General features: G+C 39.1%; 1 protein-coding gene across 7 annotated transcripts in view; it reads left to right on the top strand.

The window, feature by feature from the left end:
* LOC117971119 (splicing factor U2AF 65 kDa subunit) overlaps positions 1 to 22,167 on the top strand; it is a 37,140-nt gene that overhangs the window by 4,732 nt on the left and 10,241 nt on the right. Inside the window, exons 3-10 of one of the 7 annotated variants that reach the window (XM_059018600.1) lie at positions 2,974 to 3,021; positions 3,252 to 3,355; positions 3,575 to 3,726; positions 4,125 to 4,241; positions 4,520 to 4,658; positions 5,014 to 5,093; positions 8,729 to 8,851; positions 11,091 to 11,198. In XM_059018600.1, the coding sequence (XP_058874583.1) occupies positions 2,974 to 3,021; positions 3,252 to 3,355; positions 3,575 to 3,726; positions 4,125 to 4,241; positions 4,520 to 4,658; positions 5,014 to 5,093; positions 8,729 to 8,851; positions 11,091 to 11,198 (871 nt within the window). Of the gene's footprint in view, positions 1 to 2,973; positions 3,022 to 3,248; positions 3,356 to 3,574; positions 3,727 to 4,124; positions 4,242 to 4,519; positions 4,659 to 5,013; positions 5,094 to 8,728; positions 8,852 to 11,090; positions 11,199 to 22,167 lie in introns of all 7 variants that reach the window. The other 6 variants (XM_059018599.1, XM_059018601.1, XM_059018603.1 and 3 more) reach the window with 6 other exon arrangements.

Here is a 22,167-nt window from a genome sequence, read left to right as displayed (position 1 = left end):
AGTAAAGAATATGTTTTATAGGCCTTACTTTACCCCAGTGAATTAACTACAAAACAATGGATGCCGAATAGCAGTAAGTTAAACGTTGTTTTGTTTATTCCCGAAATAAATAGTACATTAGTACAGATCCCATTTTTATCCATATCCAGTAATTTTGTTTATATTACGAAGTGGTTTTATGCAATGCTACGTGTAAAAATGGTTCCACTGCTCCCCATCCTCTTTAAAAAAAAAAAAAAAAAAAAAAAAAAAAAGCTGCAGAGGTCTCGGTATCCCATGTAGCACTGCGCACGTCCCTGATATTAGAGCGACTCAGTAATCTGTATCGGAGCATCTTACCTGTTGACACTCAGCCAAGAATTTGGACAAGTAAAACACATGCGCAAAAATCATGGTTTTAAGGCCATGGATGAGGCCGGCAGGGTTTTTATTGAGAACTATTCGGCCATCTTTCCTGCTTTCACAAAACTTTCAACAATTGCAATTGCGATATTTGTATCTTGTGTACCAGCAGAACAGAGTGCAGACCAGCAAACTCTGGATCATCTAAAACATGATCATTTCAATGAAAGCTCCTGAGAATTAAGACTGATTTGGAAAGAGCACAAGTCATTTTTTAGAATTTTTAAACTTTTAAACCGCTAAACTGTAAATAGTTATGATGTTGACAGCTACCCCCAGAGACATTGGTACATGTTCTATAACACTGATTTTTACGTCATAAACGGAGGATTTTCAAAATAAAATGTTTCATGGTAAGCTTGTCTTTGTCTATTTATACTATATTATTTATACTGTGTACTGTTTTGCATGTTAACTTTGTTAATGTGAAATAGCTACATTGGGAAAAAATATAACTGATGCAATATGAAGATGTTATGTTTGAAAAGGCAGATTTTGAGATGGTATGCTTTTTACAAATACACTTTTAAAGGCTAGTGCGACTTCTGCTTAATTTTTTTATTTATTTATTTAATTCCTTGCCATTTCTTCACAGTAAACGGTAGCCATAGACATGTTTTCATAGAAGTAATAACATGAGGTTTACTTGTGCCTTATTGTAGCTGAACGAAACCAAACAAACTGAAATTTAACTGTAAACACTTCAAATAAAACAAACATGGAAATGGTGTTGTAAAATGAAGGGGAAAAAGACTCACCGTTTTGGTTCTCCTTTATTACGTTCCACGTAACAAAGTTGCAACAAAAAATATATAATATGTACAATCTATATAAGTCACTACACATTTACAGCAAGTTGGGCACTGTAAGCGAGGCATTTCAGAATGTCGTGCTTGTCTTTTTTTTGTGTCATGAGATTCTCATTCATGCAAAAGCACACAATGCTTTTTTGACCCAATAGCTTTCCATAGAGAGAACTATGCTTGCACACATGATCTGGTTTGTTTACTTTTTGCTCTCTTAAAACCTTTAAATAGAGGCTCAAGAGCTGCTGTGTTGGTCTGTTTTATATATATATATATATAATTAATCTTGCATATCACACAGAGCTCTTTTTCATTTGCCATGTTTGAAACTGTAACACAACTTTTGGCGAGACGGTAAATAAGTGCAAGGTTTTTTTTGTAATTTCTAGCGAATATAAGCATCTGAATTTTGTATTTGAATACATATCAAAAAATACTCGTTCGGATATTTGTCCCAGCACTAATTCATTTCCACTGTTCATTGCGCTGCTAGGAACTGTAACTGAACTATTTTAATTGTAATAGTGTGTGTACACATTACACCCTACTAAAACATGACACCGTACTTCAGTGTGGACACTTTGATCTGCATTAATGAAAACGGTTCTCGAGATCGGTTATGTAGTGTGGATAGGGCCTAAAAGTAAACATCCTTAATATTGCTGCGTAAGCCAAATATGAGGCTTACTGCTACAGCCTACAGGACTGGAGTGTACCTTAATCAGTGCAAGTATTTTACGGTCATTTTGCTGCAGTGTAATGATCACCGTGAATATGCATGTCTTATTGCCATCCTTGAAATCCATCTGGTTGGCTTTACAGGACCAGACTGAGACTATAGTGGTCACAACTGCCACTGGTGCCTGGACCCCAAAAATGCTGCCTCTCCCTTTAAAAACATGGCAATATGTACTGTGATGTTGGTCTGTAAAAAGAGGCGGGGGCTGGCATATCACGTTAAACTAAAGTGCAAAAGGAGTGATGGTGACCAAACCTGTGTCAGTACTGTCGTGTAGAAATGTACCTTGAAATGAGTAGTTGTATTCAAGAAAAACAGAAATAAAAAATGCACAAAGGGTTGTATGTTGCACACATGCCATTAACAAATTGCCCCAAAAACTTAAAGAAAATAATTTAATGAAGGGCTGAAACGCAACAAAGGCTCAAAAAACTAAAATGTTACCAAACAGAAAAACGTTGTCTTTGTGAATTCCAATAAACCAATATTGTCTTTAGCCAGTAAGATCATATGATGCCTAAATAGAGTTTTGAGGCAACATGAACAATGTTTTTTTTTCTGTTGCATCTTCTTTAGCTGCCACAACTATCCAAGATATAATAGATTCAGTTCCATCAGGAATTGACGATTGTTGTGCGGCAGCTTGCTGTGTTAGATGATGAGCTGATATCTCTTCAGCCAAAGAAGCAGGCACAACAATTCAAGACGCTACCCTAATGAAAAACTTTCAATGTATTGTGCGTTTTGTACTAAAGCAGGGTCAGCTGAACAGTGAAAGCAGAAAGTGAATAAATACTTAGGACTGTAACTAGGAAGTGTGCTCCTTCCCTGACAGCGGTAGCCAGAGCAATGTGCTACTGAAGTAACTGCTGAGAAAAAATAACTCGGAATTAATGCAGCTGACTTGATTGCAGTAGAAAACCTGCCATTCACTGCTTATGAAAAAGAATGGTTTGGAAATATCTAAAATATATGACAATGTGCTTGCAAAATATCTGAAGTATAAACATGTTGTTTTCATTGCAGTCAACAGCTGCATAAGTTAACCACTGAGCAGAATGAGGAAATAAACAAGTGAGTACAAACTAAGTTACTGTTTTAGTATCGCTTTAGTGTAATACGTTTTTGTTGTATTAAGCAGTTGAATATGATAGCACCCAACTTGCTCCTGAAGTGACACCCAACAATTCGATTTGGTAACCATATTTTTTGGCCTTAGAGCTATTGCTCTGGAGGTCTGGAGCCCTGCTTTACAAAAATAACCTTTTTGCTCTTTTCCTTTCCCTCCCTCTTTCTCTCAGCAGTCGCTCTCCTCCACGTGAGAAAAAGAAGAAAGTGAGAAAGTACTGGGATGTGCCTCCGCCGGGTTTCGAACACATCACCCCCTTGCAGTACAAGGCAATGCAGGGTAAATACACGTGTGTCTGTGTGTCTCCTTTGAACACACAGCTCCAGTGCAGTGCAAGGGAAAATACACGATCAGTCTCATCATCACTCCAATGCAGTGCAGAATAAATACCCTGTCTCTAATGTACTGTGCACTATGGTGAGTGTTTTTGATAGTTCTGAGTGAAGTGCAAACTCTCTCTCTCTCTCTCTCTCTCTCTCTCTCTCTCTCTCTCTCTAGCCGCTGGTCAGATCCCTGCCACAGCCCTGCTCCCCACGATGACCCCCGACGGGCTGGCAGTCACCCCGACTCCTGTCCCTGTGGTGGGGAGCCAGATGACCAGGCAGGCGCGCCGCCTCTACGTGGGGAACATCCCTTTCGGCATCACTGAGGTGAGAGAAAGAGCGAGCGTAAATCAATAATCATTATAATCCTCATCAATAACTGTATTCAAAACCACACTGTACGAACATTCCCTTCAGCATCACTGAGATGAGAACAAGAATCATAGTAACTAAGAATTATTATAATTGGGGCTTCTGTTTTTCGGGTTTTATTAATTGTATTTTTCAATGACAAACGTTTCCACTGGAACACACCAAAGATTTGTAGTTTGTCATTGAACATAATTTTTTTTCTTTTTTTTTATATAGTGCTTCACGAGCATGACAATTCATTTATTCTAATGAACAATATATAATGTTCAGAATATGGTAACAGCATGTTAAGTATAATATGGTCTGAATATGTTGTTGTTCTATGTTTAATGATGTATTTCTGTTCCCTGTAGGAAGCGATGATGGATTTCTTCAATGCTCAGATGAGACTGGGAGGCTTGACTCAGGCACCAGGGAACCCAGTCCTGGCTGTGCAAATCAACCAGGACAAGAACTTTGCTTTCCTAGAGGTAAAAAAAAAAAAATAGAATATAATTTAGAACCCAAATCAGGCAGGGCAAGAATTTTGCTTTCCTAAAGGTTAAAACCAAAGCAGCTGTTTCTTCCCTCGTTTCACTCTGAATGGAAAATGAACCCGATCAACACCAGTGACCCTCATCTGATTGTCAGCACCTGACTTCTGTAGAGCACTCCATCCCAATAATCCAATAATCGCTTTTTATTTTGGTATTTCTGTATCTGATGTTTTTTTCCCCCCTCGTTTTCTATTTTGTTTTAACCCCTTCAGTTCCGCTCAGTTGACGAGACGACTCAAGCCATGGCGTTTGATGGCATCATCTTCCAGGGACAGAGCCTCAAAATCAGACGCCCCCACGACTACCAGCCCCTCCCGGGCATGAGCGAGAACCCCTCGGTGTATGTGCCAGGTGAGAAAGGGGAGGGGTGGGGGGGTGTAGGAGAGTGTCTCTCTCGGTCTGTCTGGGCATGAGAGAGACCCTCTGTGTACATGCCAGGACGGTGTGAGGGTGGGTGAGTGTCTGTCTCTCTTTCTGGGGCATGAGGGATAACCCCTATGTATACATGCCAGGTGAGAGGGGGGAGGGAGGCAGGTCTGTATGTCCCTGGCATGAAATGAGAGCCTGTCTGAAAGTGTGTGATCATGAGAGGGAGAGTGTGCGTCTATCTGAGCCTGAACCCCAGTGTATACATGTGTGTTTTGTTTTATTTTTAAGTATGAAAATGCAGTATGAATAAACTAACCCCTCTAATCTCCCTCTCCAGGCGTGGTGTCCACTGTAGTCCCTGACTCTGCTCACAAGCTGTTCATCGGAGGCCTGCCGAACTATCTCAACGATGACCAGGTCAGTGTGACAGAGCCGTCTCTCACCCAACAGACACGCCTAACACCCGCTACGCGTCTGTGTCCGTACCTGCCAAACATTTTGCACAACTCATGGGAAGGGTTGTCACAATACACTTATCAAACAATACAATCGGTATCTCGATATGCAGGTCGCGGTACATGTGATTTTTTTTTCATTTAAGAAATCACTAAACTAAGATGCTTTCTTTCCATGGAAGATGCAGAGAGACTGATGCATGCTTTCATAACATCCAGACTGGATTATTGCAATGCTCTGTTTTCTGGTATTCCTAGATGTGTTATCCCAATTGCAGCTTGTACAAAACACTACTGCCTGGGTTTTAACAAGAAGTAGAAGACTTGATCAGATTATGGTTTAGGGTTGATTTTTAAGGTCATGCTTATTACCTACAAAGCATTAAACGGCTTGGCTCCTTCATGTTTAACCCTTAGCGGTCCATTTATCACCAAACTCCTGAATAATGCGATCCAAGTCATTATTTTATTACTATAACATCTCAAAAAAGCTCTGCAAATGTCCATGATATTCTCTGTGCGCTGATTCAGTAACAGCCAGCTTGTTTCCTTATGGCCGCCCCTATCCGATGCCAGGGGCAAGTATGACTATTCATGAGATGCGCCTTTTTTTTTTTTTTTCTTAATTTTTCGACTTGTCTCTGCTCCTGTCGCTCCCACTCGGCCATTGAATGGCTTTCTCAGCTTTTTCCGGAGAAAAAATGACTAGAAACCCGTTTTTTGCGTTTTTTTGATGATGTCGGACAGGGTCTGACAATGGACCGGATAGGAATAATTGCAATGTCGGACCAGGTCCGACATAGGACCGCAAAGGGTTAAGTAATTAATACAGTGTTTGCCTTCTTGTGCAGTTAATTGTATATGGTCAAGTATTACTAAATAACGTGATGTATTCAAATTCATGTATCCACACAATTTAACATTAAATTGTAAAAAGAGATGCCTGGCCAACCTGTTTGAACTTGTCTCCAGTGGACCTTTTACTTTAGTGCAGTAGTTCCAACATACAAATAAAAACTGTACTAAATATAAACGGCCATTCGGTCCAAAAGCTTACAGAACAATTTCAAGTGAAAAAAGCCTTCCACCTATGTGAAGATTGGGGAATGGGGTCCACGAGTCTCTGGTAATTGCAGCTTTTTCTCCCTTTGAAAGTTTTGTATGAACAGCTGCAGCACGATTTTCTTTAAGATTTTTTTTCCAGCCTCGCTGTTATTGTTTTATGGGTCGGCACAGTAATGGGATAATCTAACACAATTTTAAAACTGCTGCATTCACAATTCACACGCACTGTCCTCAGGGGATAACGTGATCACGCCCAATGTTCAGCCAAATCAATAGCAAATGTTATGGTTTGCTTTTTATTGCCATCAGTAACTCCATCCACAATAATTCTGAATGTATTCATTTCAAACTATGAAGCATTGAACTTGTGTTTTTGTGGTACGGCAAATTTGTTTGGCATAATTATTTACGTACCACGGTTTTCTCGTCCGGTTCCTCAAAATACTTCCAAACGTGGCTTCCTTTGTTTAGAGATGCCATTTTAAATATAGAACAAACTCAGAAAAAACTGCTGGCCGTTAACGTTATTTTAACGAGAGGCTTAACTTCAGGCGATCGTAGTTCAGGCTAGGAGTACCGCATACACACACACTGAATACAGAGTCTGTACTTTTAAACAAGCCATGAACCAGGTAGCTGGCTTTTATGGTGCCTGGGTAATATGTGCGTAACCTTCGGTGCCCTTGCGCCCCAAAATGAATGTGGCTGAGTTTTAAGAGTTAAAGCAAAGTCACCGCTTGCAAAACACCTAGACTTAATATTGTCTTTTTTTTTTTTTTTCAAAACTGTTTACTTACTGCAGTGTACTGAGTTTCTATAATCTTAAAGATAGTGGCCGAGAATCACGTACGAGAGAATAAAGTCTTGTGGTACTTAAAATATCCAGCACTACTTTTTCTAATTTATCTATATTTATTTATTTATTTATTTATTTATTTATTTATTTTATTTAACCAGAACTACTCAGAATGCGGCTCATAGTGCTTTTGTCACTGACACCAACTTCCTTATAGATTGTTTTAGGCATTCTGAATTGGGTGAAAAATACAGTAACTTGGTGTCTTAAAATATCTCTGGGATTTTCCCGCACTGAAAGTTGCAGATATATGCGGGAGCAACTTGGAAAATGCGCAATTCCTGCGCTGAATTCCAAGCCCTGGAGAGCCTTCAAGTAATGGTCCCAGCTTCCCTGACAAACAAAGGCAGAGAATTCCATAATTTAGGAGTTCTACAAGAAAAGGCCCTACCTCCCGTGTTGCTTTTGTTGACCCTCGGAATAACCAGCAGCCCCGCATCCTGTGATCTCAGAGTGTGGTTTGAAAGATACAGGGTCAGTAACTCCTGCAAATAACTAGGTGCTAATTCATTCTTGACCTTGTAAGTTAACAGCAAACTCTTAAAATCAATTCTATACTGCACAGGGAGCCAGTGTAAAGAGGCCAAAACGGGTAATATGTTCACTTTTCCTGGTTTTAGTCAGAATTCTAGCAGCGGTATTCTGAACAAGCTGCAAGCGGGATACCACACGTTTTGGGACACCAGAAAAAGTGCCTTCAATAATCGATTCTAGATGAAACAAATATTAAGTAATGTTTTTACCTTGTATTCCATTCTAATTGATTTTGTATTAAATGTTTTCATGTTTGCTATTGCTGGTATAGTATCAATGATTAATGTTATGTAGTACCTGTGACGCGCCTTGCGACGATTCATTGTGAAGGACGCTGTAGCAAATAAAGATTGATTTGATTATAAGAGTAAAGTCAAATACACGATAGTGGAAGTAGTTTATAATTAAGAGCAGTAGTAGAATACGGCAAGGTATGGAGCAGTTCAGTGCAAGTACAAGCTTATGCAAGTACTATTACAATTGGGTGCTGTATAGTCAAGAGTGGTGAGGTTTACAGATGCTGTCTGAACAGGGGTGTCTTGAGGAGGTGCCAGAAGGTGGTCAGGGTTCATAAGGTCCAGTGGTGTTTTAATGATGGACCATGTTGTTAAGAGACAAATAAAGACGGAGAGTGTGTGTTCATACCAACTATAAAACTCACTTATTCTTTGTTCAAGAACCATTTGGTGAACTGCAATGGGCTATGTTGTGTTTCATGAGATGCATGCCTCTGTTAGGGTACAATACATGTGAAAGTGTCACGATGAATCACTACGCAGTGATTCGTTACACCCCTTCTAATGGGAGTACTCAGTTTTTATTCAAGGTTGTTTGCCTTTGTTATACATGCAAATCTATATGAAATGTAAATATAAATCATTTTCATTATGAACCATATTTTATTTCAAATTCGAATTTTCTTTATTGGCAAGACAGGTCACACAAACATTGATAATGCCGTAAATATACAGGAATATTGAACATTTATAAATATGTACACAACAAAATAACCAACGTACTAGTATTGAAAGGACTCTGTCTCCCCCCAACCCCTCTAATTTAATCTTTTCTTATGGGCATGTAATCTGTAAATGCAGCACATTACAGTGATTTTTAGATTTGTAAATACATTTATTTCTCAGGTGAAGGAGCTGTTGACCTCCTTTGGGCCTCTGAAAGCGTTTAACCTGGTGAAGGACAGCGCAACGGGGCTATCGAAGGGGTACGCCTTCTGTGAGTACGTGGATGTCAACGTCATGGACCAGGTAACCATCCACACACAGACACTCTAAACTTGGGAGAGTGTCTCTCTGTCTGGGCATGAGAGAACCCCTCGGTGTACGTGCCGGGTGAAAGAGGGGGGAGGAGAGTGTCTCTCTCTGTCTGTCTGGGCAACATTTAACCGTTGTCAGTATGCGTGTCAAATATGCCTCCTGCGAGTACATGATGTGATAGTCACAGCACAGAAGCTATTACCGGCCCAACTTAAACAGTTCGCCCAGAATTCAGTCACGTTCCACACAAGTTGGACCCCTGCGCTTTCTGCAGTGGTGTTACCTCTTGAATGAGCTGTGCTGTCAGTGTCCACTTACACCATTAATAGTCACACGGTTTTCCTGTGAATTGCACTTGTGTTTGTAGTTTGATACAACCGTCAGAATTCTCTATCAACAAAATACAGTAAGCAGACCTGTGGTCGTTTACAATTGGAGCTCTGTGAAATTTATAATTGCAATTACAATGTCATAATTGTAATTCTAATCCAGGGCCCGCAGTGGAATGTGAAACAAGCAGTGTGATTGGTCGAGCAAGGTTCCAACCGTCTGCCTATTGGATGGATACAGACAGTTGGAGCCTTGTCACCTATTCAAAATCACTGTGCTGCCTCACAGAATTAAAAGCACTGGTAGCCATCTTGTTTACAGTTAGTGTATAGTAACTAAAACTGACCAATTACCAACAAAAAAAATCCCAAAAGTAGTATAGACATGCCAATTAGGATGAACAATTAAATGAACTGTAAGATAGTAAAACAGAAAAAAATACCCCCCAAAAAATGTTATACTCACCCATTACTTTGTCACTTAAATGGTCTTTTTGGCGGTTTATCCACACCTCTCCGACACAGACATGAACAAATTACTGAAATTCGAGAGACTTTTTTTTAATTTTTTTTACCCCCGTTCTGCTGAAACAGCGTCTTGCATTTCACAGAAAAAATGAATTCAGTGCCGTCTCAACTCCTCCTCCTGGCGGATCTTTTCAATGTAAAGTTCAACACACAAATATTTACTTTTGCTTGTTTCAATTAAATCAATTTACTCAACTTAACTTAGTGTGTAGTTCAAAGTTTTTTAAGTTGAATATATGGACTTCTCAGGGGTTGGAGGCACTCGACTTCGTGCCGCACAACGCCGGAGGCGTCCGCATATACAGCGTATACGGACAACCGGTCAGGCCTTATTGCATACTTATACCATATAATTTATTAATTACACATCTGTTTGTCAGACTGATTTTTTCAGAATTTCATACGTTGATAAACGTACAATCCACTGCATAGTGGCATAAAAGTTTTATAGTCTGTTTCTGTATTTGTACCTGTGATTATTGCTTGGTTATTTAGAATAAATACAGGAAACATGTTGATGTGTGTAGTTTGTTACTTTTTAGTATTTGTCAGTATAATTACTGCAACAAAACTAATTGTATTTGAACAAAATATCCTTGCAATAGTAGTTGTAATTTCAGCCAGCAATGCCGCTGCAATTGTAATCATAGCTGACCCCAGGTCTGACGGTATGCGCCGGTAACTTGACGTTCGGGTTTATTGCTAGACTCCGCCCCCGTTTTAAAAACAAACTCGTCTGCACAAGACTGCGCAACAAACCATTTAACTTGGGACTAGAGGTTCAGTATCTTTACACACAGTCTCTCTAAATGAGGGAGGTAACAGTTTAACTTTTGCGTCTCTAATATTCCTTCAGCAATTACTTCTAAACTCATTAGCACATTTTAGGTGTGTGCTTTCTTTCTATTTCTATTACATGGTCTTCAATTGTAGAATTGGTAACGGAGGAGAAACAGACACTAAATATCATAATCTATACTAATCAATATTCAAACTGGCTATTGTCTGAGGATTGGAGGAGAAATGGAGGCTTGAGCACTACAATATCAATTGTTTGGCTATGTTATTGAAATGAACAAGAGCCAGGAGTTTGAGCAGGGCTAGAAACTCACACTAGACTTAACTGAGGCAAGTTCTGAAACCCAGGACTTGGTGCAGCAGGGCTAGTGCGAGTCTCTAACCCTGCTCAAAACTCCTGGCTCCTGATCATTTCAACAATATACCTAAACAATTGATATTGTAGTGCCCATGCCTCTGCTTCTCCTGCAGGCTCACCGCTCCCTCTCTGAGGCAGTAGCTGGGTTGAATGTCGGTATTGATCAGTGTAGATTGTGATGTTGGTATTGTGTTGATGGTGTCTGTCTCTTCTCCAGGCTCATTGCTCTCTCTCGCAGGCCATAGCCGGGTTGAACGGGATGCAGCTGGGAGACAAGAAGCTGCTGGTGCAGAGAGCCAGTGTAGGGGCCAAGAATGCAACCCTGGTAAGAACACGCCTTTTTATTATATATATCTATTTATCTATCTGTCTGTATCTATCTATCTACTGTGCCGTGTGAGGTATATATGGGGTGCCAAGAACGCAACCCTAGTAAGGACACACCTTAACCTTTTGCGGTCCTATGTCGGACCTGGTCCGACATCGCAATTTTCCCTTTCCGGTCCAATGTCGGACCCTGTCCGACATCATCAAAAAGATGCAAAAAGCAGGTCTCTAGTCGTTTTTTCTCCGGAAAAAGCCGAGAACCATTCAGTGGCCGAGTGAGACCGAAAGGAGCCGAGATAAGCCGGAAAAAAAGGGCGTATCTCATGAATACTGATAGACCCGACACCACATAGATAACACAGACATAAAAAAAGATAGCTTCTTCCGCGTCCAGCGCTCAAAGAATATCACAGACATTTGCAGAGGTTTTTTAGATGTTATAGTAATAAAATAACAACTTGGATCGCATGATTGAGGAGTTTGGTGATAAAACGAGTGATCAAGAGATGATTTATCGGTATGTACTATTAAGAGTTATTTGAAAAATATAGTGAACGAGGGGTGGGGCGGTGCTGGAGATGCAGTACTGAGTGTCCTGTTGATATGCAGTGCCTTTTAACCCTTTGCAGTCCATTTATTAAGTGCGCGTCAGGTCCAATTTATTTTCACACGCGCAGTTAATTTTAGACGCGCTGTTTAAAAGTATTTTTTTTTCACAGTCAAACGGGTTTAAAAGGCCCTACATATCAACAAAGCACTCGCTAAGCATCTCCAGCCCCGCCCCACCCTTTCGTTCGCTATCGCTTTCACATATGCTAATAAATAAAAAATAATAGTTGTACATACCGATCAATCATCTCCTGATCACTCGTTTTATCACCAAACTCCTCAATAATGCGATCCAAGTCATTATTTTATTACTATAACATCTCAAAAAAGCTCTGCAAATGTCCGTGATATTCTCTGTCAGCTTGTTTCCTTATGACCGCCCCTATGTAATGCCAGGGGCATGTATGAGTAATCATGAGATGCGCCTTTTTTTTTTTTTAATCGGCTTGTCTCGGCTCCTGTCGCTCCCACTCGGCCATTGAATGGCTTTCTCGGCTTTTTCCGGAGAAAAAACGACTAGAAACCCGTTTTTTTTGCGTTTTTTTGATGATAGGAATAATTGCAATGTTGGACCAGGTCCGACAATGGACCGCAGAGGGTTAAACCTGTTTTACTGTGGAAAAAAAATACTTTTAAACAGCGCGTCTAAAATAAACTGCGCGTGTGAAAATAAATTGGACCTGACGCGCCTGAGACGCGCTGAATAAATGGACGCAAAGGGTTAAAATATCTGTCTGTATCTGTCATATCTTCTGTACTGTGATATGAAAATCCTGGGTTATTTTAACCCTCAGAGTACTATGTCACGACGAGTGCTCTACGCCACAGGACTGTCACACACAAATAACAGCGCTTGGGATAGCACAGCAAATTACTTAATTTTACACCCAAAAATGTATGTATTATATGAAACCTATATATCACAAGAAACGCAAGACATTGAAGTTTTTTGTTCTTTCTGTTATTGATATATTTTTAGACTGAATATAGAAATATGCATTGGCAAAGACACCTTTGTTATACAAACTGTATTTTTATCATCAAAACATCAGTTCTTTTCAAAACCAACCATGCACATAAACACTTTCAAAATACGACATATAAATCCCCAGGAATGTTCTTTTTAAAATGTAAAAAACCACAGATGTTTACAAACAACGAATCAAAAGATATATTCAATTTTGCAAGCAACGCATCTTATCTGTACAAACAGATCAGAACCGCACAGCACAGTAAACGTACTTGCCCTCGAAAGCCTTTTCTTTTATATAAAGATTGTTCAACTTTTATACCAACACAAATAAGTATTAATTAAATATAAAAGCATATGCAAAACTACTACTACTAATTATTATTATTATTAGTATTATTATTATTATTATTATTATTATTAATACACGTAACTTACTTTGAGTTGTGGAGACATCTGAATTGGCACAGGGAAGCTTATTCTCTGTAAAGTCCTTTTGCAATCAGTCTTTTTTTCAGTGGTTTGTAAATCCAGTTTGGTGAAGTCAGTTGTTTTTGTGTAGTAATATTTATTGTTCTACTTGGTTTAAAAAAAAAAAAAAAAAAAAAAAAAAAAAATCTGAGGGTGGAAGTTCACTTTTGTGTGTGTGAAAGCATTCGCGACACACACCCTGTCACAGGTAGCACATTTGTATGTTGTTCTTCTTCACTTTCCTTTGTGATCACTGCAAACTGCAATCTTTCTCCAACTGACGTTTCTTGCCAGAAGACGTTGTGGTTATTCCCAACTTTTCTATCTTACATCCAGAACACACTGGTTGTGGGATCGAAGCAACTTTCCCATTGTCACACACACATTTGCAGAAGTCATCAACAAGTGAGGCTAAAAAATTCCTTCTGCTGAGTGGGGGCAAGTGTACAACACTTTCCATTTGTTTCTGTTGAACTGTGCCTTGATAAAAGATGGAACTATTCAGCACCAACCTGTTGATCACATTGAAAAATATTTTCATGTACCACTTGTACGATCGCCTTTCATTCTCATAAGAATAAATCTTCTGGTTTGCCAAATCTACACCTACTGGTCGCACTTTGAATAAACTGTCATAACCAGGTTCGTCTTTTTACTTTTGGTTTTTGTTGTTCAAGTGCAGGTTTGCAAGACAAAAAAGAAACTTGTCGCGGGACATTATTCGTGTATTATTCCATTATTCCAGTATTCTTTCATGTCAGGCTTCCACACTAACCCCATATTCAGCCACAATCCTAAAACAGCACGTAATCTATTTTGTGTCATACCGCCAGACACCGACCACCATGAAAATAGCCTCTCGTACGTTTTAGATTTAGCATTTCTTTCCCTGTATTTGTTGTTAATTTCTAATGGGTTTATGTTGGACTGGTTGCAGATGTGTTCTTGGAGCTCTGTTGAAAACAACAGCTCAAAGAATTCAGCAGGCCGGGTTGCGCTGCGTGGAATAAATCTCGGACCACTAACCTCTGTGTACCTCTTTATGTTCGATGTTGTTTTCTGTTCTGGCAATTCTGTTACTTGGGTCCAAATCGGGACTCTGAAGTTTTTGTTCAGCAACCGAATTAAAGGCACGTCTTCGTCTGTACTGTTGTCACCTCCCACCACATCCTCCTCCTCTTCTTCATCCCCCTCTTCATCCTCCTGTTCTCCATACTCCTCCTCTTTTAAATCGCTGTCATCACTATCCACATAGCTATACAGTCCCAACCAATTATACGTTTTATCAGCCTCAGAAGCCGTAAAACCTTCAAAACATTCTCCGTCCGAATCGCTTAAAAACTCAATCTCTAAATCCGCCATTTCTCAACTCTCAGCTAGCCTAGGAGACAGGGTTTTCTTTTTAACCAATAAAAAAAGGTGTTCGCTTTACAACCATTTTAATTGGCTAATATTAACACCAAAGCCCTCTGCTATTGCTCGGCACAGTTTGTTGCTAGGTAAAATTGCCCAATGAAAAAATAACCAAGAGCAAATGGGAGGGCAGATCTATGTCCGATAATCGGCCCTGTAGTACTCTGAGGGTTAACAGTGAGCATCTGTGTTGTGTTGCTGCACGCGACACTGACAGCCGAGAGCTCTGTCAGAACTGCAGGGTGCATGGCAACTGGACTGTGTGTTCTGTGATTGGTTGGTTGTTTGTTCTGTTTAGGGCTGTATTTTTTTTTTTGGGAGATACATTTTTTTTTTTTTTATTCCCCGTTACTTGCCCTCTGTCTTGACCCGTAATTACTGTAATTCCCTGCTGCACTATTAATATACTCGAGTGCATGCAACGCAATAAGTGCAGTCGTTGTTTGAATAGGAAGTTACAGAACTGCATTATGGAGCAACGCACTAAAAGTGAAGGACATGAATGGGAAGTTTTATTATTTTTTATTTTACTTTGACAGTTCATTGGATAGAAGGACTATTACAGTACATGTATCTGTTAGTTCCAGTGTCACAGAAGGCATATAGTCTGCTGTACAACCTGTAATGTAAACACGCCTTCATATCGCAAAATACACTTTCTAGCAGTTATTCTACTACAGGCAGCAGCAACAACAGAACAACAAATGAAACCTGCCAGTTTCGACAGTACCTTTTCCAAATTCAGGATCCCTGCAAGCCTATGAATGAAGCTACATCATGTCCGTACGATTCAGGGTGTCCCACTTGAAAGTAGCCCCGTAAGTATTTCAGTTAGATGTTGGCATTCAGTCCATGTCTACATTAGGAGTGACATTCCTGTATAAACTGAGTTTGTAGTAATTCCTTTACATGTCAGTGTGCTCCATCATGGGATTATTATGTATTTGTACGTTGTAATACTTACTAGGCTACTTTGTAGGACACTCTGTATTACCAATGCTGTTGCAAAGTGGATCGCTACCAACTTAAACATTTATTTGAAGACCACATTTTAAGATTTTTTTTTTTTTAAATGGCAATTAGAAACAGTTGAGTAAGGTACCCTTTAAAGGTAAGACAATATACACTACCGGTCAAAAGTTTTAGAACACCTCCATTTTTCCAGTTTTTATTGAAATTTACGCAGTTTAATGTCTCAATGTACTCTGAAATTAAAGCATAGAACAAATAAACAATTGGAGATAAAAAATAAATCATGGAATCGTTTTGTTTAACAAAATTTAATCTAAATTTTTGACTCAGTAGCCACCTTTTGCAGATATAACAGCCGAACACACTCGTGGCATTCTTTCTACTATGGAAATCAAATATTGTTCGGAAAGTTCTTCCCAACACTGTTGTAGAAGTTCCCACAAATGTGTTGCACTTGTAGCTTGCTTTGCTTTCACCCTTCTGTCCAGTTCATCCCAAACCAGCTCGATGGGGTTTAAGTCTGGAGACTGTGCTGGCCATTCCATGATTTGAAGCCTACCGTCTTGTTCTTTTCTTCTAAGGTAGTTCTGACATAGCCTGGAGGTATGTTTTGGGTCATTATCTTGCTGTAGGATGAACCCCTGACCAACTAGGCGTATACCAGAGGGTATTGCATGGCACTGCAAAATGCTGTGGTAGCAGTTTTGGTTCAGGGTGCCACTCACGCTGTGCAAGTCGCCGACTCTGGATCCAGCAAAAGAGCCCCAGACCATCACGCTTCCTCCTCCATGTTTGACAGTTGGTGTCACACACCGAGGAACCATCCTTTCGCCTACTCGATGGCGTACAAAAACCCTGTGTGATGAACTGAAGATTTCAAATTTTGATTCATCTGTCCATAAGACCTTCTTCCAGTCTTCAGTAGTCCACTGGCAGTGCTTCATGGACCAGGCAAGCCTCTTTTTCTTATTTTGCCATCTTAGCAATGGCTTTCTTACTGCCACTCGACCTGTCAAACCTGCAGCTCGAAGACTTCTCTTCACAGTTGAAACTGAGACTTGCTTACTTCGACCAGTGTTAAGCTGTGCTTGAAGCTGTTGTCCTGTGAGCCGCCTATCACGCAAGCGTTGACTCTCAGAAACTTGTCTTCTGATTCTGTTGTGGCTTTGGGTCTGCCAGACCTCTTCCTGTCAGAGTTTCCTCCAGTTTCCAAGTGCCTTTTGATGGTGTAGGAAACTGTACTCACTGACACCTTGGCTTTCTTTGCAATTTTTCGAAAGGAAAGACCTACACTTTTAAGGGTTATAATGGTCTGTCTGTCTTCCTTTGTTAATTGCCTTTTTCTCGCCATTATGTGAGCAATATACTACTTCCTGCAGTACAATACTGTCCAAATAATGCTTAAGAGGGTGTAGTAACACAGTCTGTTCCAACACTGCTTTTATACAGACAGAGGGTTTGTAAGTAATCAACAAAAGTTGGGACACCTGTAGGAATTGTTAGCATCAACTTTCAAGGCTTAATTTACTTCCATTGCTGCAGAACAGCTGTAAGTTGTTAACCCATTACTTGTTCCCTGAAAAAGGCCTTTTTGTATAACTGAAATGTACATTATTTTTCAGTTTTTGGTAACCTAAACTTTTTTTTTTTAACCTCTGGCAGTTTACCGCTTACCTTTTGTACCATTTCAGGTTATTCACTGGACTTGAACTGCTTAAATTTCAATAAAAACTGGAAAAATGTGGGTGTTCTAAAACTTTTGACCGGTAGTGTATATAGCTTAATTTGAAAAGCAGTAAGGTGAGTAATAAACTGACTCCGTTGTGATTGAGCAGTTGGTTTAAACAATTTAACAGCAAATGCTGGAGTTGTTGTTTTATACTTCTGTGTAAATAAATATAAAACCGTAGAAGGGCCATCAATATGAATCCAGAAATAAAACAGGGTTTTTATGATGGGCTGTTTTTTGGATGATAATAACCCTTTAAGGACAGTGATCATGTTAACATGATCATACTGAAGTGAGCTTCTAGGACTGCGGTCATGTAAACACGATAAAAAAACCCACTTTGCAGTACAAAAAAAGTGTGTTTGGGGGGTGGGGGCTGGGATGCTAAGTTTGTATGGTTTTGAAGTACTTTATTATTCCCCAGAGTGTTCTGAAAAAAAAGGACACAATTTCCAGGGTGCTACAGTAAAATAGATTTTTAGTGATTTCTTTATAGGAAGAGAGTCAAATACAGGCAAAAAACGTTGTCCTGGGGGAGCATCCCACTGAAACATGCTTGGTCCTGAAAGGGTTAAAACAAGATTAACTGAGAAATGTAACCGAGATCAATCGCAATAAAAAAAAAGAATGATCGCTTGACAGCCCTGGTTCTGTTAGGCACACTGGACCTGCAGTGCGGTGCGAATAGCCTTCTCTGTGCGAGAGAGCTAATGGCAGGGGGCAAGATGTGGCTGTGTGGTCCAGTGGTTAAATAAAAAGGGCTTGTAGCCAGGAGGTCCCCGGTTCAAATACCACCTCAGCCACTGACTCATTGTATGACCCTGAGCAAGTCACTTAACCTCCTTGTGCTCCGTCTTTGGGGTGAGACGTAGTTGTAAGTGACTCTGCAGCTGATGCATAGTTCACACACCCTAGTCTCTGTAAGTCGCCTTGGATAAAGGCGTCTGCTAAATAAACTAATAATAAAGATCAACCAGGGGTGTGCAATTCGTATCGCCCGGCCCAACAAGATTTACCGTTATACTTTACAGTACTTCATACAAATGAAAAAAAAAACTAAATATCAAAGCAAAATATATATACAGAATACACCTGCAGTTCAGATAAGCTGCGTGCCTGCCTTTTTTACGCATTACATCCGATATACACATAGAAATTTTGCTGCACAGCTTATCTACCTCCCCTAAAACTTTCACTAACAACTACATCTACCAAAATACAGTGTCTTCAGTTACTAGGAAACCACACAAGAAAAAACAACCCAACAAACATTATCCAATCTCTGGCTAGCCCTGTTGTCATAGCAGCCAATCACAGTAAAATAAGAAATTCGAAGCTACACTGGTTGAAGTGTAAATTAATCAGTCAATCTTTTTATATAGCGCCTTTAATAGTGGACCACCATCACAAAGCTTTTTACAAGATAGTGAGGAACAATGCATAATATATTAAATACAGTGAAATACAGGGCATAGTACATTAAATACAAACAGTAAAAAAAAAAAAATGCAAATACATTAAATACAGGCATATTACATTAAATACAAAGCTAGGATGTGAATTCTAAACATTATGGATGCGTGTGTCATACAGAATCAAGATGGAGTGAAAAATCTGAAATAGTAATTTAGACAAAGATTAATAACATATCAGAGCATTGAAAGCAAGAGAGATGGGTCAAGTGGGTCTTGAGAGTTGATTTGAAGCGAGCGACTGTGGGAGCTACACACACTAAACCTGAGAGGGTTCCAGAGAGTCGGAAGCAATATTGAGTTGAGTTTTCGATCCTACTAGAAGTTAAGATTTGTTAGTGTCGAGCTGAAGAAAATTGGCAGACATCCAGGCCTCTGTCTTGGATGCAAGCTGAGAGCAGGACCATGGCAGACGGACATCCAGGGTCTGGTTTTAGGTAGAGCTGGGTGTCATCTGCATAGGAGTGAAACATGAGGCTATGTTGGTCGATGAGGTGACCCAAGGGAAGCATGTAGATGTTAAAGAGAAGAGTCAACAGACCCTTGAAGGACACTGCAAGAGACCGGGTTTGCGTCAACACTGCTTCCATCATAGAAAACAGACTGCATACATCCAGCTAGGTAAGAGGACAGCTAGGAGAGACAGGTTCGAGAGATCCTAGTATGCTTCTGAAGGCAGTTAAGAAGAATGTTATGGTCTATGGTATCAAAAGCAGCAGCGGTTAGGTCAAGGAGGACAAGGACAAAGGGAGCAGCAGCATTAAGCAGAAGATCCTTAACAATCCGGAGCAGAGCAGCTTCGGTGAACACCTCAGTCCAGCTACAAATCCAACTGGAGCCATTGTCAAAGCCAACTGCAAAAAAAAGGTTGTTATAATCAGGGCTAGAAGTTAACTTTAAGGCAGTAGTGAGGATTTGCTACCTGCCTGGAAAGTAGGTAGCAAAATGGTCTTACACGGTAGCGGTTTATTCGACTAATAATTTTATATATCAAAATAACAAAAATAAACACCTACCTACTGTTTTAAATAGATTCAATATCCCAAACTATCACATAGTAGGCCTATATTTAAATCGAAGTGTTTATTGAAACCACCTTGTGCTAAACTAAGTAATGGAACTAATGCAATTTCTTGTCAAAATGTATTTTGTTTTATCCTTAACCACCCAGCTGTCCATTTATTTGGGCAATTTCCATGTTAAAAATGCTCTTTTTGTGCAGATTTTTACCATTCTTAGCCCTCAAATAATTTGAACAATTTTGGGTATTTTTTTAAATATACTTTTTTATTTTGATTCTGGTAAACGGAAATACAGAATTTCAATAGAACTTAAATAACAAAATAACAATTTGTTTACAATTGTAGCATTATAATATAGATCCCAACATTTTTTTTTGTACAATGGCAGCATTATACAAGTATAAATAACACTTTTTTTTTTTACAATGGCAGCATTATAATAATAACAATACTTGTGCAGACATATCACTTTTTAGAAATTTTGTGTGATAGATTTCAAAGCAGACGCACTTCAAACCCTCATCAATGCTATGTCTTTATCTAGCACATATTCATCAGAAAACTTGTCGCAAATTTTCAATCACGTCGTATACAGTATCTTCCCCAGTTTCAGGCATGGGTGTATAGCGCTGTTTTATGAATTCTGTGAAGTATAGGTACAATAAATATCGGCCATTTTGACCAGTACTAAACCTGACAAGTCTTCCTTCCTTACAACCTGTAACACTAACAAATAAAGAAATCTCCTCGTTTTATTCTCTGTAGATACCCAGGCATCCATTTTTCACTCTCAGCTGTGTGTATATACAGATGACCCGGTCTGTCAAGAACATTTCTTAGGGACTGCTGTGATTTGCCAGTAAAAAAACAAAAAAAAAAAAACTGCATACACTTTTACAATAGTTTTCTTATTTTTCATTGAAGCATGTTAAAAAGACGTGTTAAACTTTCCAGATGCACATATAAGCACCTGCAGACTATTCTCACTGGAGTAACAAATTGGGACGTACATGCGCTCCACATGGAAATTGTGGGATAAGCAGCTGGGAGGTTGTTTTAAAAGAATGCAACCGTATCTGTCATCTAAGCATTTGATATGCCATCAGTACAGTTAATCAGGTTTTGTTTCATTGGTGCAAATTAAGTGGTACAAAATGATCCTCATGTCTTTCAAATCATACACACTTATAAAGACAGCTATAATATATATACACTTTTTATATATATATATAAAAAGTAACATGTTACCTTATAAATTCTAAGGTTACAAACACAACCAAGCTGTTTGAAAATGAAAGCTAATTCCAGCACGTTACTGCTGCATTTTAAAAGATTCATGCAACGTGTTATGCTAACCGGTTTGTTCATAAATATGCGTACTCGCACACTTGCCTTTTTACTGCATTTTTAATGCTGTGTAATTTTGAAGAAATTAACTAAGTAATAACCGAATAAGGGATATCGACCAAGATTTAAACAAAAACACGCTTAGTTTGTTTTATTAAACAGTGACATTAGTTAGCCATGTGTGTGAGTTATAGTTTGGCAGTGCAATATATATATAACATTTTGTGTTAAAGCACACATTTCACTAGTTAAACAGGAGAAGTACACCAGGTAGTGTTAATCTGTCATAAAAAGAAAACAGATAGATCAATGAATGCACTTCAATATTGTATTTCGTCTATTCATACTGAAAACAAGGAAGACTTGGATCATGTTGACGTTCTAGCTAGCTGTTTAGCTCCTGTTTTTTTTAAATTTTTTTTATTTTTTTGTAGTTAGAATTTTGATAGTAATAATTGTCCACCTATTATGTGTTCATTTTTGCGTGGGTGAAACCAGGGTTAACATTATAACAAAACCGGAGCCACCATTCTCCATGACCGATTAAATTAGCATTTTATAACACTGAATAAACATAATATCCTGTTAGTTCACCGTCTTATCTTATAAAATCGTAATGTTTAACAGTTATTTAATTTTTACTTTTGGTCTATCAAATAAACTTCATACCTGGAAATTGTATCCATGTTCTGGTACTGTAGGTACAGTATTTGTGCTCCACTGTCCAATACGATCTGCATTGTGGGCCTCGTGCGTATCTACATGGGGCGGTACAAACCTCAGTCATCTACAAATCGGGAAGCTGTATTAGCAATGGTTTCCTGCTTTATGAAATATACTAAATGTACGTGTTAAAAACAAACAAAAGTAATACCAGTAATTTTGTATGTGTTCACTCAGGGTCGGTCATATAAACTGCAGCGTAAGGTATCAGAAAAATGCTACTGCTTAAAAAAAATAAA

The sequence above is a fragment of the Acipenser ruthenus genome, chromosome 60 (assembly GCF_902713425.1).
Source record: "Acipenser ruthenus chromosome 60, fAciRut3.2 maternal haplotype, whole genome shotgun sequence".
Lineage (NCBI taxonomy): Eukaryota > Metazoa > Chordata > Actinopteri > Acipenseriformes > Acipenseridae > Acipenser > Acipenser ruthenus.
This window is presented reverse-complemented; position numbering and strand designations above follow the sequence as displayed.